The sequence below is a fragment of the Vigna unguiculata genome, chromosome 5, assembly GCF_004118075.2.
Source record: "Vigna unguiculata cultivar IT97K-499-35 chromosome 5, ASM411807v1, whole genome shotgun sequence".
Taxonomy (NCBI): Eukaryota; Viridiplantae; Streptophyta; class Magnoliopsida; order Fabales; family Fabaceae; genus Vigna; species Vigna unguiculata.
Genome location: NC_040283.1, coordinates 37,479,797 through 37,497,006, shown reverse-complemented (window position 1 = coordinate 37,497,006; position 17,210 = coordinate 37,479,797). Strand labels below are relative to the sequence as shown.

General features: G+C 32.3%; 1 protein-coding gene and 1 long non-coding RNA gene across 2 annotated transcripts; both read right to left on the bottom strand.

Moving 5' to 3' along the window:
- Window positions 1-4,144: 4,144 nt before the first annotated feature.
- On the bottom strand, window positions 4,145-5,729 carry LOC114183379. Its single transcript, XR_003604353.1, has 2 exons — window positions 4,968-5,729; window positions 4,145-4,887 (listed from the first exon to the last, which is right to left on the bottom strand). It is a non-coding gene; the product is annotated as an uncharacterized LOC114183379 (long non-coding RNA).
- Window positions 5,730-13,615: 7,886 nt separating this feature from the next.
- LOC114184682 (cation/H(+) antiporter 15-like) lies at window positions 13,616-16,258 on the bottom strand. The gene is made up of 3 exons (XM_028071996.1): window positions 16,067-16,258; window positions 14,948-15,955; window positions 13,616-14,851 (listed from the first exon to the last, which is right to left on the bottom strand). Exons 1-3 carry the CDS (start codon window positions 16,256-16,258, stop codon window positions 13,616-13,618), a joined length of 2,436 nt encoding a protein of 811 aa, XP_027927797.1.
- Between the last annotated feature and the right edge of the window lie 952 nt (window positions 16,259-17,210).

Here is a 17,210-nt window from a genome sequence, read left to right as displayed (position 1 = left end):
TCGTGTTAAGATCATCGAGTTTTGTCGCATAATTAATCTATTGAAAACAATGCAATTTGAATTTGAAATGATGTGTGGCCATCTTTCTCTATCCAAAAAAGTAAAATTATCTCTTGCTACCCCATTGAGCCAAAAATAAATCTTTTTCAAAATTTCTCCCCAACAAGGGTTATCATTAGAAGTCAACTCAAATGCACCTAGAAAGCACTCAGTAATTAAATAAAGGAGTCATCAAGGAAGAATAAGCCAAAAGGCAAGAAAAATCATAAAGTTATGACAAATGAAAAATGAAAACACGATCTAAAAAAAAAAAATGTTCAAAAAGTTGACAAATAGGTAATCCAATACCTATATGATAACTCTAGTTTCAAAAAGTGATAACTGATGAACATTCATTTGGGCCTTTGTATCCTTTCTTTCAAAACCTCTTAGCCCACAACCACGTTACAAGCCTATTAGAAGTCCACACAGATTGAAGAATGATTGCTTTGATTTTCTTAAAGATTAATTCTCTGATAAGGCGACATGGCTAACAATGCAGTCGTCAAAAATGGATGAATGAAACAAAAATGAAAAAGTGCAAAAAGAATGAAACAAAAGTAATGTCTCAGGAAGAGGAGAACTCCTTGTTATCCAGTCGAAAGCAAGCAAGAAAAACGAACCAATTGGGGGTAATCTTTTTCATCCAATCTGTTTTAGTCAATCCTTTCCATTTCCATTACCTTTTTGAAACAATACCCCTTGTTCATTCAAATTCTTCTCCAAACACTAAGACTAGGCAGTTATGTAGGTCCCACAAGAATTTCTCACCCCAATGCTCATAAATCACCATCTGGTGAAACAAAACTCATTGGTTGATCAAATTTTTTTTGTGTATACCAAAACTGGGGCAGCTTTGCGGGTTTTACATAAGCATCTCGCCATAACATTCATTGATCCATATCCTCATACCCCTTTTTCCTCTATACCACAACTGGGGCAATTTTTGGGTCTCTTGTGTTTTTCATCCTGAATTCACAGATTACATCCCCTTTAAAGGAGTGTGTGATGAAAGACGGGTCGACATTGTTGTCCCAATTTCCTCAAAACCCTTCCAAATATCCCCGTTTTTCACCTGTCTGTGAATTCAAGCAAGCATGCAGGATGTCGCAAGAGAGAAAGTCATGTGTATTATCATCTTGAACATTAAACCTTGAAGTTTGTGACATTCCTCAATTTCAAAAGCATAAAAAAAAACAATGAGTTTGATGATTACAAAGAGAACAATTGACTCTAGAAAAAAAAAAAAAAACTTCAAAAAAAATTGCAGAGCATAACAAGTTTTTCATCATGCATTCATGCATTTCAAGATCTTGATCTCTATAACAATGTTTTGACCCTGGTACTTTAAATGAGAAAACATGCTTTCTATCATGCATAACCATTTGCATGTCATATCATCATGCCGTGGTTTGACACCAAATTCAAAAAGCAAAAATCTTGACATCATAACACAAGTGAGCATTGTCATGCATCATACTTTTTCAAACCATTGTCTCTTCTGAAGGAACCAATTTACCAGAATCATCCTCTTGACACTTCTTGGATTAGCGGTCCTCTTCATTCATATGAATGACCCATATATACATATTCTAAGCCCAGCCTTGTCTGGCCCACCAAGCCCAGTTTCGTACTGGCCACCAAGCCCAATTCCGTATTGGCCCACCAAGCCCAATTCCGTATTGGCCCACCGAGCCCAGTTCCGTACTGGCCACCAAGCCCAGTTCCGTACTGGCCCACCAAGCCCAATTCTGTATTGGCCCAACAAGCCCAGTTTCGTATTGGCCCACCAAGCCCAATCCCGTACTGGCCCACCAAGCCCAGTTTCGTACTGGCCCACCAAGTCCAATTTTGTATTGGCCCATCAAGCCCAACTTTGCCTGGCCCACCAAGCCCAATTCTGTGTTGGCCTACCAAGCCCAATTCCGTATTGGCCAAACAAGCCCAATTTTGTACTGGCCCACTAAGCCCAATTTCGTATTGGCCCAGCAAGCCCAGTCCTGTACTGGCCCACCAAGCCCAGTTTCGTACTGGCCCGCCAAGCCCAATTCTGTTTTGGCCCACCAAGCCCAGTTTTGTATTGGCCCACCAAACCCAATTCTGTATTGGTTCGACAAGCCTAGTTCCGCACCGGCCCACAAAGCCCATCTCACTTGGCCCGCTAAGCCTATCTCATCTCACCCTCAAAGCCTAAGTTATCTGGCCCACAAAGCCCAGCTCGCCTAGTCTCCTAAGTCTAGTTTTTATGGCAAAAACAAATGATAAATCATAAATAATAAATAATATAAAAAAAAATGTAAAAAAAAAATGCAAAGAATTCCTCTCATCATGTTTCATCACTATCATACTCTCATCATATCACATCATCCATCATACATCACACTTCATAAGAATCAATGAAAGTCGATTGAAAAAGAAAATCGCTCAAAAGAGAACATTTGGCGAAAAATCAATCAGTACAATTATTTTGCACAAGCTTCACCAATGATAAGCATTCATGTGTTGTTTGCTGATACGTCAAAATCAAACCTCAGGTTCTCCTTTCAGACAACGACCCTCTCCTTAGGATTGGTCAAGTCCAAATCTTCCTTTCCTCACGACCCTCTCCTTAGGATTGGTCAACTATAGATCCTCAGATCCTCACGACCCTCTCCTTAGGAATGGTCAGGTCCTTGTGTTCTACTTTCGGACAATGACCCTCTCCTTGGGAACGGTCAAGTCCAGGTTATGACCCTTTCCTTGGGAATTGTCAAATCCAATTTGTCGTATCGAGACCCTCTCCATGAGGCTGGTCACTGATTCCTTTACATCAAGGCCCTCTGCAAAGCAATGGTCATTGATTTCTTGGTTGCATCGAGGCCCTCTGCGAGGCAATGGTCATCGATTTCTTTACATCAAGACCCTCTCCTTTGGAATGGTCATTGATTCTCTTTGTCGTGTCGAGACCCTCTCCATGAGAATGGTCATCGATTCCTATGCCTTCTCCTTAGGATTGGCTAAATCGTTGGACAGATCAAGACCCTCTACTTTGTAATGGTCACCGAATCCTGCCAGATATAGACCCTCTCCTTTGGAATGGTCAAATCAACACTGCATCGAGACCCTCTCCATGGGATTGGTCATCGATTTCTTTACATCGAGGCCCTCTGCGAGGCAATGGTCATCGATTTTTTTTAGAGACCCTCTCCCTAGGAATGGTCGAATCCACACGTAAAATCTTAAAAAAATAATTCAAAACATGAAAGCACATAACAAAAAATCTGAAAATGAGGCAAAATATATATATAAAAAAAAAAAAAAAAAACTAAACTAAACTAAAAAAATAATATATAGAAAACGAAAGATAAAATTTAAAAAGTTTGTTTAGCGTCACGACCCTCTCTGATAGAATGGTTAGTGATTTCTTCCTTCCTTTCTGGATAAGATCTGGTTGAATCCATCTTCATCTTCCGGATCTTGACCCTCTTCTTAGAATTGGTCATCACTTTTCTTTAAATCAGTTTTATTCACCTTCTTCCTTGTCAAAACTCGAACGAAATTAGTGTTTCTATCTTTACTTATCTTTTACTATGATATTATGAAAAGTTAATTTTCATATTATCGGTAAAATCTAAGTAAAGAGGGGCAGCTGTCAACACCCAATTTCGTCCGGGTAAGAAATAAAAAATTTTTTTTCAAATAATTAGGAGAAGGGAAAAATAGGAAAAAGTGAGCATTGATTTGTATATAGATATTTTCCTACTTTTACTTTCATCCCTTTTTTTAATTTTTATTTAATCTTGTTTTATTTTATTTTATCTTATTTTATCCTTTTTATTTTATTTAATTTTATCTTTAAACTTTTAATTTAAATTTTAATATTTTCGTTTACTTTTATTATTTTATTTTGTTTTATTCTTTTGAAAAAATATAAAAAAGGGGGTGAAAATAATAAAAATGAGAAAAACTAAAATGAAAGTCAATGGTGCGCTTTCTCTGCACTTTTGAGACTTGGCATGAGAAAGGAAATGGTGGGGAGGTGTATCACTGCATGCCAGCGCCGGTGGAATGGCAGAAGCCAACCCGCATTTCACTTTTGGCCCTTTTCTAAAACCAACACAAAATATGAGCGAAAGAGGAAACTGGCATGGGAAGAAGAACGGTCAAACCATTCTGAAAAGAAGAGAGGATACAATATCACAAAGAGCAAGAGAGCAACGGGGAAGAGGATACACAGTTTCGCATTTCATAACAGATAACAAAAAAGAAGAGAGCACCCTTGCATCTGAAAGGAATCATCTGAAAGGAAGAACGAGAGCATCTGAAAGGAATCATCTGAAAGGAAGAACGAGAACAGGGGAGCCTCCATTGATCACACCCTACAAACACAGGGAGACTACAAGAGGTAAGCACCAATTGAACGTGAACCTTGGAATGAATATGATCTTGTGTTATGTTGGTTGCTTGAATGAATATGATCTTGTATTCTGCTGGATTTGTTATGTTTTATTGGTTTGAGATGTTGTCGTCCTCGTTTCGTTACTATTTGCTCATCGCTATTCATCCGACCTGCACGAAATAACTGAAAAGATAGATCTATCTCACCACTCATCAGCACATAGCCAGTCAGAACAAGCTCCTCAACCCATCATCTAACCCCCAATTCATCCTTCTCTTCTCGCAACCAATCAAACCAAAACGGCAACCCAAACTCTATCCCCCTCACCCATCATCAACACACCAAAAAGCTCGTGCTTCATTCATCCACCTGCAGGAGGTCCAAACCAGAACCCCAAACATACTTCACAAACGGTTTTGTAGAGCGCGTCTTCACCCGCTTACTCACTTGCCATCATCTTTGTCTCCCACCTGCGCAAAAACCAGAACCACACTCATTCTTCACCATCAATATACACCACCCATTACCTTCAATATACACCACCCATTACCTTTGTTACAACCCCATCTCTGCGACTCAACATCACACCAGACCGAAATCCGTAATAGCACCAAAGACCCCCGTCTTAATCTTCCCCGATCACAGACTTCCAATCGAAACAGAGAAGAGAGAAGATCGCCGGCGGCGCTGCCGCCGGCGAGTCGGGGCTTTAACGACAGCGGCTCTAGTTTCGCTCACCAACATTATCGCCGTGGGCCTCTGTTCGACCTCGCAGATTAGAGGAGAGGACGCACCCCCTGTTCGCATCAGCGGCGCCGACGTTTCCCTCGACGGTGGCGGCGAGGCGGTGCGACGCGAAGCGATCGCGACGGGCTGGCAGCGGATGAACGCGCGGAGCTTCGACCGGGAAGAAATCCTCGCGCAGAAGGGGAAATGGGCGCCGTAGGCGACGCGCGTCGGTCGCGGCGGTGGCGGCGTTCACGGTGGGTTGCAGGCGCTGCGTCGGCGTTGATCTCTTGGAGTTGCGTTCCGGTGCATGAGTGAAAGCAAGGTGGTTGAGCCGCCGAGAGGGAGGACGACCCTCCGGCGTCGATTAGCGTCGCCGGCAACCAGTCGCGGGGCGGCGTGGCGGAGCAGAGGTGAGGGCAGCGCGGTGAAGTAGGCAGCGGCACTCGCTGGCGTGGCCAGTGGCAGCGTGTTGGTGTCGAGAGAGATGGAGAGGAGGCTTTCTTTTGAGCAATTAGGGTTTAGGTGTCTCATATGCCACATCCCCTTTACTTCGTACACCCCCTTTTTCTTATGCCTGCACCTCCTTTTATTTGAGCTAGACTGTTTGACTATTTTTTCTGCGCACCCCTATATTTACCAACACCACACCCCTATTTTGTTTTGGACTCGTTTGTTCGCTGTTACTGTGTGCAACTCACATTCTACTTCGCACACTTCCAATTTTATTGACCCCACCACTCATTTGTATTTATCTCTTATTTTGGGCTCTTTTTATTTTACTTCATGCACCTCCCGCAAATTACTTTATGCACTTTCCACTAATTACCCATGTACCTCATATTTTGTTTTTCCTTTTTTTATCCCTTTTTTTAAATAAATTTCACCTTTTTAATTTCTTTTATTAAAAAAAAAAAAACAAATATATTTGAAAATTATTAAAAATATCAAAAAAATAGGAAAAATCTAAAAAACCAAAAATAGTTTTCTTTCTCTTTATTGTGTCTGTCCGGTCGCTCGCACCGCGTGACACTCATTTTCAAATACCAAAAAAAAGTTTTCTTTCCCCTTTTTTAGTGTCTGTCCGACCGTTCGCGTCGTGTGACACAAATCTTCAACTAATCCAAAAATATCAAAAAAAATACAAAATTTTCAAAATATAAAAAACATCAACATTTTCAAACAAACAAGCTTTTAAAGAACTACGTAACCCTGATTTCTCATTTTCATGAGAATACGTAGGACCAAGGTCAATCCTTGTCGGGCCCAAAAAATTAAAAAAATATTTTTGTTTCTTTTTAGCATTCTACTCTCATTATTTTTGGGGAAAATTAACATTTTGAAAATCACATCAACTCGGCATCTTTGATTAAAGGTACCGCCCTCGGGCGGGCGTTGTAGGGTGGTGATACCTTTCCTATGCGTAATCGACTCCCGGATCCAAAATCTTGTTTTTCGCAGACTTGTCTTATCTTTATGGTTTTCCATAGTTTTCCGGAATAACTATGGTGGCGACTCCCAAATCTCTTTTTTTTAAAACCCGTTTTCTTTTTTTGGTTCGTCGTCCCGTCGCGATTACGGTTGCGACAATAATGATAACACAAAAATAAAAATTAAAGCAAAAACTTTAAATAATTAACTGTATACATATTAGAATGTTATAAAATAAAAAATTATAAATTAATATAAGGACATGTGTAAATCTAGAGATAAATGAAATGAATTAATAGGACTAGTATGTACATGGAGATAAAGTACTAAAATAATTAAATAAGAACAATGTGTAACTAAAGATAAACTATATAAAATCAATAAATATGACCAATGTATATTGAAGATAAATTAAATTAAATAAATAAATAAGACTAATGTATAACTGAAGATAAATTAAATTAAATAAATAAACACGAACAATGAATAATTGGAGGTAAATTAAATTAAATTAAATAATTAGATAGGACCAATGCATAATTAGATATAGTTTATAATTATAAATAAATAAAAAGGATAACAATCGATTGGAAGTAAATAAAATAATATATAATTCAAAATAAATAAAAGATAAATATAAAATACATAAGCATATCAAGATGAAAAGAGTTTAATCTCACTCCTTCCTTACCTTGTTAGTTAAGGGGATACTCTAGGGATTCTTCTAAAAGAGTAAGAAATCTTTTACTTCAACTCTCTCTCTCTCTCTCTCTCTCTCTCTCTCTCTCTATATATATATATATATATATATATATATATATCCTTCTTTTTTTCATTCATCCACTTACAAGCCATGTATGTGCCAACTTGTCCAAGTAATAAATGCATGCATTAAATATAAGGTTAACACTTATAATTATTCTTATCTTCTCGGCCTAGGATGGTTTGACACATCTCGACCAAACTCAATAATCAATAGGATAGGAATCTTCACCACATCAGTTACTAGTGAGCTGAATACGTTTCGGCCATGTTATGATAAGAATCGCGCAGTTAAGGTTTGTAATGATTAACATCTAAGGCGTTACAAAATTTATGATAAAATATTTAAAAATATTTAGGAAGAGAATCTGGACATTACTAAAAAAAATAAAAGAAATCAAGTATATAATAGTGATTATAAGGCATGTAAAAGGTTCTAAAAGGAGGAGAACAAGGTCTTCCAAAATTACTCAATTTCATAGAAAAACAATACTCTAATTTAATTATATTAATATATGTAAAATATTTAAAATTCTCTCATAAAAAAGATTTTTGTAACTCAAATGTAAAATCTGTACAACTAACAAAATCTAATAATAAATTATCCTAATCATCACTAGAATAAACTTTTGTTTTGTTAAGAAATAATAAATTTTGTTAGAATTTTATAATTTGAGTCTAGCTTAATGTCAAAAACTAACCTAAGTATATATATATATATATATATATATATATATATATATATATATATATATATATATATATATATGAAATATGAAACCCATAATATATATTTTTTTACACCAAATCCAGTATACTTCCATTTATAATAAAACATTCAAACATGAATTATGTAATTTTGTTTGTTCCACCTATAAGAAGTAAAAGAGATTGAATTTTGAAATAGATGTGGTACAAAATGAAAAGATAACAAAAGTACCAAATTAATAAGACAACTCATTGAACACCGAAAAAAGAGCAAAATGTACCTTAAATAAGTTGAGAGACCTTATCCAATGTCATCTTTATGTTGGGGGAACCAAATCACATGTTCTTGGATTCATCTCAATAAAAGACATCACAAAAAAATTCTAATTTCTCATATAATATATATAATGATATAAATTTATTTCATCTTCTTGTTTGTTACTTCTTAACACCTTTTTCTCCTATTAAATCACAATACTTTATCAAAGTGGGACCATCCAGAAAATAATTTTTGGAAAGTGAACTTCTATGACCAATGAAAGTCAAAAAAAGGGTTAAATATGTTTTTGGTCCCTCAAGTTTCAGGGAAATTTGTAATTAGTTCCTCATCAAAACTTTTGACCAATTTAGTCATTCATCTTTCAACATGCATGAATTTAGTCCTTTTAACCAAATTTTGTTAAGTTTATTTGATGTTTCAAGCGCATTTCATGATAGTATTTAAATTATTTACATTGTTTGATACATTTTTACTTCAATGTTAACTTAAATTGAAGTTTAAAAGGACTAAATTCATGCATTTTGAAAGATGAAGGACTAAATTGATATAAACTTTTGATGAGGGACTAATTCCAAAATTCACTGAAACTTGAAGGACCAAAAACATATTTAACCCTAAAAAAATAAGAAACATGGTCATAAACAAAGTCTTATCACTCTTTCACATTCACTATATTTTTTTCTAGAGACAACTGTTTTTATTTTTATTAACCGATCATATTTATCTTAGCCATCCAAATTAACATTTTGAGAACTTTCAAGATAATCATAACTTCTTCATCCTAAATTAAAACACTATTTTGATTTTGTAATATTTCCTACTTTTAAGAAGAAAAAAAGATCCTCAATCATGCACACGGTTTTTTACAAGTAATTAGAAAGTATTTTTATTTTTCTGTATAATTAACAAATTAAAGGAAAAAGTAACTGAGCAAATCACAAAATGTTAAGAAATGTGTATTTTTTTTTTTCTGAAAGATTTTCTTTCTTTCTTTTATATACGTTTTCCTCTGTTATATAAGTTTATTAAATGAGAATTCAATTACATTTATTATTAAGGATGTTTGTAATTGTATCAAACTCTATACATATTTTTCAAATTAAAGTACCGAGTCCCAAATAACTAGCGAATAGTTAAAATTTGTCTACCAATTTAAAGTTGTAAATGTAAATATAATTATTTCACTTTATAGATAAAATATAATACATATAGCAAAGTAACAAAAAATTAAAAAAGATGCTAGTAAATTTAAAATAATGTGACAACATATGATACGAAGACAATATAGAGTCAGATTTTTCCAAAAGTGAAATAGTTTTGTTATAATAATTACTAAAATATTTTAAAGTTTTAAATTTCATAAATATTTTATTTTGCAATAATAATTTTGCTATACATATTGCTTCTCATCTCTTCCACTAAAAGGTTTCAACGGTATAATTATTGATACGTTACTTCATTTGTGAATTTATTAAAAAACAACTCTTCACCGTCATTCATATTAGAATTGGGTATCAAATAGTTGATATATCGATAAGAAACAATTTTCAAAATAAATTGAGGGACTAAAAAATATATAACGCTATAAAATATACTTAATTAAAACTAATATCATAAATAAGTTGATTATAATTATAATTTGATTGTAGGGATGGCAACAGGGTGGGAATGAGTTCCGCAATCTCATATCTATCTCATATCTATCTCTGTAGAAAAACTTCATCCCTATCCACCGGGTATCAAACTTTTGTCTCATCTCCATCCCCACAGGGCAATGGGTATAATCTCGTACCCGTACCCGTTTTCTTACTACTTCAATATTAATTTTAATTAATTTTTATAAAAATAAAAAATTACGGTTAAGAAAACATAATATTATCAAATATTCAATACTATGAGGATGATGATTTCTTCGATATCAAATACTTTGAAATAAATTATAATTATTTACATTTTAGATTAGAATACCAAATAAAATTTCTTGAGAACCAAAACATTTATTAAATTTGCAAACATTAATAAAACCTAGTTGATAAACTTTAAAAATATTTAAAAAAATATATAAAAGGAAAACAAATATTCAAATTAAAATATATTTTAAATGTTTGTTTATTTCAATTTTTTAAATTCTAATGAATATATTTTTTATACACTAATAAAAGTTATAATAAACATAATAAAATTTTGACATAGATCTTGTATCTTTTGAACTCCAATATATGTTGGATGGTAATAAAAAAATATTCATGGCAATTACATTAAATTTTTATATTGTAGTAAATAAAAGTTATTTATACAATTATAGTGAAAAATTTACAGTATGATTGATAATAAGTTAGAAAATAAAAAATAATTAGATAAATTATATCGAAATAGTATTCTACATGATGAAAATAAATAACAAATAAAAATATTAAAAAATTAACAAATGTGTGTCTTAGAAACAATTTGAGAGACTATTGAAATAAATCGTACAAAGAAAAATAAATGTATAATTAAGAGTATGATAAGATGAAAAATACCTTAGAAATCTAAGAAAACTTTTCAAATATCAACATATATACTAAATGGTTGAGAAATAACGAAAATTGTTTTAGTGAAACAAAAGAGTTCTTCAAATGAAACACAAATGAATAATGATAAGTAAATAATTTTTTTATATTACCTAATAAATGAAAGGTTTATGTTATTAAACACTTAAATTGAAAGTACTAAACATTCTTATGTGAAAAGAAAATATATAATAAATAAAAATATTAAAAAATAATAGAAATATTCAAATGTGAGACATACAAATTTTTAATTGACATACATCATTTTAACATAATTACATAAAGGTTATGATAAGATGAAAAATATATTGGAAATGCGAATGAGTTTCATGACAAACCAAATAATTAGAAGAAATAAAAAATTGAAAGTATATATATATATATATATATATAGGTTATTTAATTAATTGTGAATATTTTAATAATTTAAATAGAGATAGAGATATGATGGGGACAAGTATTATAACGAGGATATATACATCCCCATACCCAATTGAAAAAGTCGGGGATTCTCCATACCCATACCCATTCATACCCAGTCAATGTGAAAATTCCTCATCAAAACGGGAGCGAGTTCGGACAATACCCACGAAAACAGGTTTATTTCTCATCTCTAGTTGATTGATTGATTATAATTAAAGCTTTTCAAAATAAATTTATTTAAAATTATTAAAATGTATTAAGAGAAAAAAAATAAAATAATTTATTGAATTAACATTTGTTATTTACGAAAAATAATAGTTATATATAATAATAAAATATATTAATAATCTAAATATAAACGAAAATATAATAATTGATTATATATAATATTTATAATACCAGGAAACTAAATAATTTATTATATATAATATCTATAGTATATAATTAAATTTTATTTTAATATCTGCTTCATTGAAGAATAAAAATGGATAATTCCTAATTTGTCAATGAAAGCATTGAAAATAGTATTTACCCTTTTTAAAAAATTCATTCGAAATTGATCATCACATACTTTATTAATGCATGAAACACATTCTTAAGAACCAACCTTATTAACTTTTAATTTAAATTTCTAAAGATCATGTTAAGCAGATTAAAATGTCTGAATATATGGTTGACATGTGTAATTTAAACAAATATTTCTTTTGTTTATATTTTTTTTCCTTTTTTTTTTCTTCCTCGCTTCTTCTTATTTCTTCATCTTTACTTTGCTCCTCCATTCCCCATCAAAATCAACTTTCGTAAACAATTGATTTCAACTTTTGGGTCACTATGCTCAATTGCAGAGTGAAGAATGAGGTAGGTTGAAGATGAGGGTGAAAACGGAGGTGCAGGATGAAGATGAAGAAGGGAAAACAAAAGAGAAAGAAGAAAGATAAAAAATTATAAAATAAAAATCAGAAAAAATATATATTTTTTAAATACACATGTCAACCATGTGTTTAAACCTTTTAATCTATCAGCATGCCAACTTAAACTCTGGTTCCACAAGATGTATTTGACACATTAATAAATTATGAGGATCAATTTTATATGAATTTTTTTAAAATAACAACTAAACATGTTTAATCTTTTTAATATTATAGTTTTAAAACATTTTACAATATTAATCAAATCTTAATTAAACAAGTAATTAAGTAATTCATTAGTCGTGATGAGAATTCTAAATCTATTTTTTTAAAAGAATTTTATTTCCACTAAAATAATAAATGAAAATGTTAGCATGTTTTCTTATCTTCTCAACACCTATAGAGTGCCTTGTTAAATCTTATTAGTTAACCTAATTTAACTAGTTTTATTTCAGACTTCCCAAAAACTAAAAGTTAAATAATATAAATTTAAAAACTTAGAATATGTGATAATAACCATAGTGAAACACTTTTATCATTTATCCAATCTAACCTTTATAAATATAAAATATAAAATATAAAATGTCAAATGAATTGTGAAATGAATGATATTTGCATCTTTCAAATTGAAAATCATTATTATGTGTTATTTTTTTCATCACTCTTGGTATGATTATATGACATGTTAATCTACTTTACTTTTTATAGGATTAAATATATTTTATTATTTTAATTTATATTATTTTTTCAACATATTCTATCTAAAACAAAGATATGAATTAGAGTATGTGACCATCAATAATAGTAAAAATAAAAAGGATATTATCTCGTTAGTTTGTTATATTATTTTTCTTGGTATGTTAGTTCAAACATGCAAACTTTAGATTCATGTGATTAAGAAACAAGAGTGTATATAAATATAAGAGAGAATAAGAAAATGATAAAATTAAAACTAAATTAAGTTACAAACTAAGTTGAATAAGGATGGGTACATGTATTTTCCGAATAAAAAGAAAATCATTTTTCAAAATATTACAAATAAATATCAATGTATAATGAGAAAAATTGGAAAGAAGTACTAAATTTTAAAAAACAATAAATTAGTATGCAAAAAATGGTTAAGAGATATAAGAAAAATGAAATTTGTTTGTTTGTTAGTTTTATTGAGGAATATAAAATGACAAAACAAAACAACCCTAAAATTAAACACAAAGGAAATTATATGATATTGAACAAATAATCACATTTATTAAGAAGTGAATTTTAACTCTAATTTAGACTCACAAAATTGGTTTATCAAGTAAGGCTTGCAACCACTTATATATTGTAAATTGATATACATCAAGCTAAGAAAATATTTTCTTGTAAATCCTTGTGCTTCATGCAGACCTCCATGTTCATTTTGTCTTTAGACAACAGACTCAAATGTGCCTTTGTCAGTGGCCTTCTGGTTAAGATTATTTCCAAAAACCATTCCTCCATATCCATACTGTTGAACAACAAGCACAGATGAGCGTGAACCAAAATTGTTTGACACCAAAATGTCCCCTATAACACCAAGTTCTAAGCACTCGCACCATTCCATTAAATTTGAGAAGACCTTAGAGTTCCTACAATTTCCTTGACCAACAATGTAAATATCACAACCATATTTTTCTATCTCTTTGAGGACTGCAGGAATATCTTCACCACTATGAACATCAATCTCTGAGTAGGATATTGAATCACTATTGTTAACCGCTGTAAGTCTGAATGTGCTTATATACTCTTCATCTAACTCTTTTTGCCTGTCTGTATCTATTACCGCAGATAATATCCCTTGTGCTTCATCGGGAACTAAACCATCTAATTTTGCTGCTTCACCCAACAAAAGAATTCGAACCACTGAGAGTTGTGTTCCTGAACGTCCTGCCATTCTCCATGCAATGGCTAAGGCTTCACGGTCATCAGGACCCCCAACAAAGACTACACGTATATGAAGGTTCGTTTTGGGAACTAACCCAAAATCACGATCAACAAATATTCCCACGGAGCAAGGAGCACCTTGCATTACATTTTGGTTTATATCTTTGTATACAACATTGGTTACTTCTAAAGTACCTTCTAAACTTAATTGTTTGTGAAATGGAAGAAGAATTAAGCTTGTGCGTTTCTCATCTGCTGAATGGTATATGTCCTCATGAATAGTTGTATATGCTGACACCACATTTAAGGTCTCAACTCTAACAGCGTCATATGCCTCTCCAAGTGCATCAAATGCGTTGTTAATGCTTTCTAACTCTTCTTGTGACCTGGTCAGGTTTTGTTCTCCGAATTGGCTCCTATGCTTCCCTATATGTGCAACAACTAGGGCAGCAGCACGTCCAGTAAGTTCGACAAGGTACAAGGCAAAAACATGCACGGGGGAAACTCTCGTGGCATTAAAACATTCAATTATGTTAATCATGCTTGCAGCTTGACGAGTATTGTGAACACATGCTATAAATCGGAGCTCTGCATCAACTCTTAGTTTTTGTACGGTCTTTAGCTTATTCTGTTCAAATAGCTGTCTTGGTTTGTATACGACATTGATGATGGGAGACACAACTATGGTCATCAGAAGAACAGCGGAAGTTATAACGGCATAGGTAGGTATAGAAAATATCTGCAATAACACATCACAAGAACTTAGGAATTAGACTACAATTGTATATCTAAGAAACTAAAGCACTTGAATACAACATTTTAAATAGATCAATACCGTTCTATCCCAAGCAATGTTCAACATTATTAATGCCATGGTGCCTTTATTATTCAAAATCAAGCCTAAGGTCAAACCATCTCGAATACGCATACCAAAGAAAAACGTGACAAATAAGGTGCTTAAAATCTTTAAAGCACACAACAAAAGTATAATCACAACTGTAAAGGGCCAACTTTCTTGGGAGAAAATTGCGATCAACATAAGTCTCATCCCAGTTCCAGTAAAGAAGAGAGGTACTAAAAAGCCACCAACAAAATCATCTGAAATTGACATGACCAATTCAGCAAATTTCCCATTTGGTAAAATTAATCCAAAAACAAAAGCCCCAACAATGGCATGTGCACCAAGAAAATCTGAAATACATGAACAAGCTAAAACCCCCATGATTATAAATAGCAATTGGTTATCATTCCATTCATCTTTGTCTTCCTTGCGATCAATAAACCATTGAATGAGTGGACGTACCACAAAGATGCACACAATAATGAATGTTATCGTGGATAACACAGTGTAGATAGCTCCTTTACCATTAATAGAAAATGGAACAAATAAAGTGAAAAGAATCCAACCATAGGTTTCACCAATCATGGCTGCTGTTAAAGCTGCTTTCCCAAGACCAGTATAAAGGAGCTTAAGCTCAGAAAGTGTGTGTGCTACCACAGGAAAACCTGTAACAGTAAGAATTAAAGTCCAAAGTATATAAGCATTATTTGTACTTTCCTCAAGGGGAAACATCATAATATGTCCATATACATTTCGAAACAAAGCATATAAGCATGGTGCAACGAGTATAGGAAAGACGATCCCAGCAATTGCGATGCTTGCAGCCTTCTTGTTCACATTTAGAATAGTATTTAAGTTCATCTCCAATCCACTAAGGAATGCATAATAAATGAGACCAATATGAGAAAGGACCTCTACATTGACAACCCCATTAACCGGAAAAATGAACTCAAAAATTGCCGTGAATCTTCCAAGTAGTGGTGGTGTCAGTAGGAAACCAACCTAGGTAATTATAATTTAGAATGTCCACACATTAATTGTTAGAATGCCACATATAAGAAATTTTGAGATAATTTTCATAAAAAAAAATAATTTCGAGATTTATTTACTTACAGAGATTTGTGAAATGAGACGAGTTTGATGCAGAGGTTTGTAAATTATGGAAAAGAGACGAGATAACACAGCAACAAAAGCAATTTGAATTGCTAGAATAGGGAGCTCTGTTTTCAAGACTTTATCGGTTTTCCAAAATTGATTAGGATTAACTATAGATACGTTGTAACATGCAGGTATTGTGTCTGTCATTGTTCCTTCGATTTTGTATTTGATACACTTATTCTTGATGTTTCTTCTACTATGGTGTTTTCAACCTTTATATGTTTTTTCTTTTACTCAAAGAACCTAAGATTAAAACACATTACCGGTATGTAACAACATAATGCGTCATCGACAACATAAATTCCACCTATACATATCTATTTATGGTGTCACTTATCTTATCATATTTTATGGTTAGTGTCATTTTTGGTTTGACACAACAAATAGTCAAAACTTTCTATAATTACATAAGTGCATTATTGTTTTATACAACCAATTTATTAATATTTTATAAAATATAAATTTTAAATATCTTAATTTAATATATTGTTATTAAAAATCAGTTATCATTGTTACGAAAAATGGGTTATCATTTTAAGTTCCTATTGATAGCTTATGTGGTTATATATCTTCCTTGATATAAAAAGAACATGCAATAATTAGTTTTTAGTTTTTTTTACCAAAAAGAATCTAAGTAAATCAATTTTAGAACAAGCATGCAACCTCTCATCCATACAAAGTCAAAAACATGCATTTTTCATGTTGAAAAATAAAACTAAAATATACAAACTTGATTTTTGTGAAATTTTTTCACATGGAACCTATAATGTAACTATTTCAAGTCAAATATTACATGAGACTTGGAATAGTCTCATTTGTTGATTACAATATTTTAAAAGGTGATATTTTCACTTAGTTGAAGTATTAAACTTTGTTTGCTCATTTTGAAAAAAGAAGAAATATACTTGTGTCGCCTTTGCTTCATTATCATCTGACTCTCTCTTGACCAATTGACTCTTCTTCGTTAGTTTATGTTCTTAGCCTTCTAGTCCAAGAAATGAGATACTTACAAAAAATACATTACGCTCAAGTTAACATTTGATTACATTTTTGGAAAGGTAATGTTATGTGTTAGAAAAGTTTGCCTTTTACCCAATTA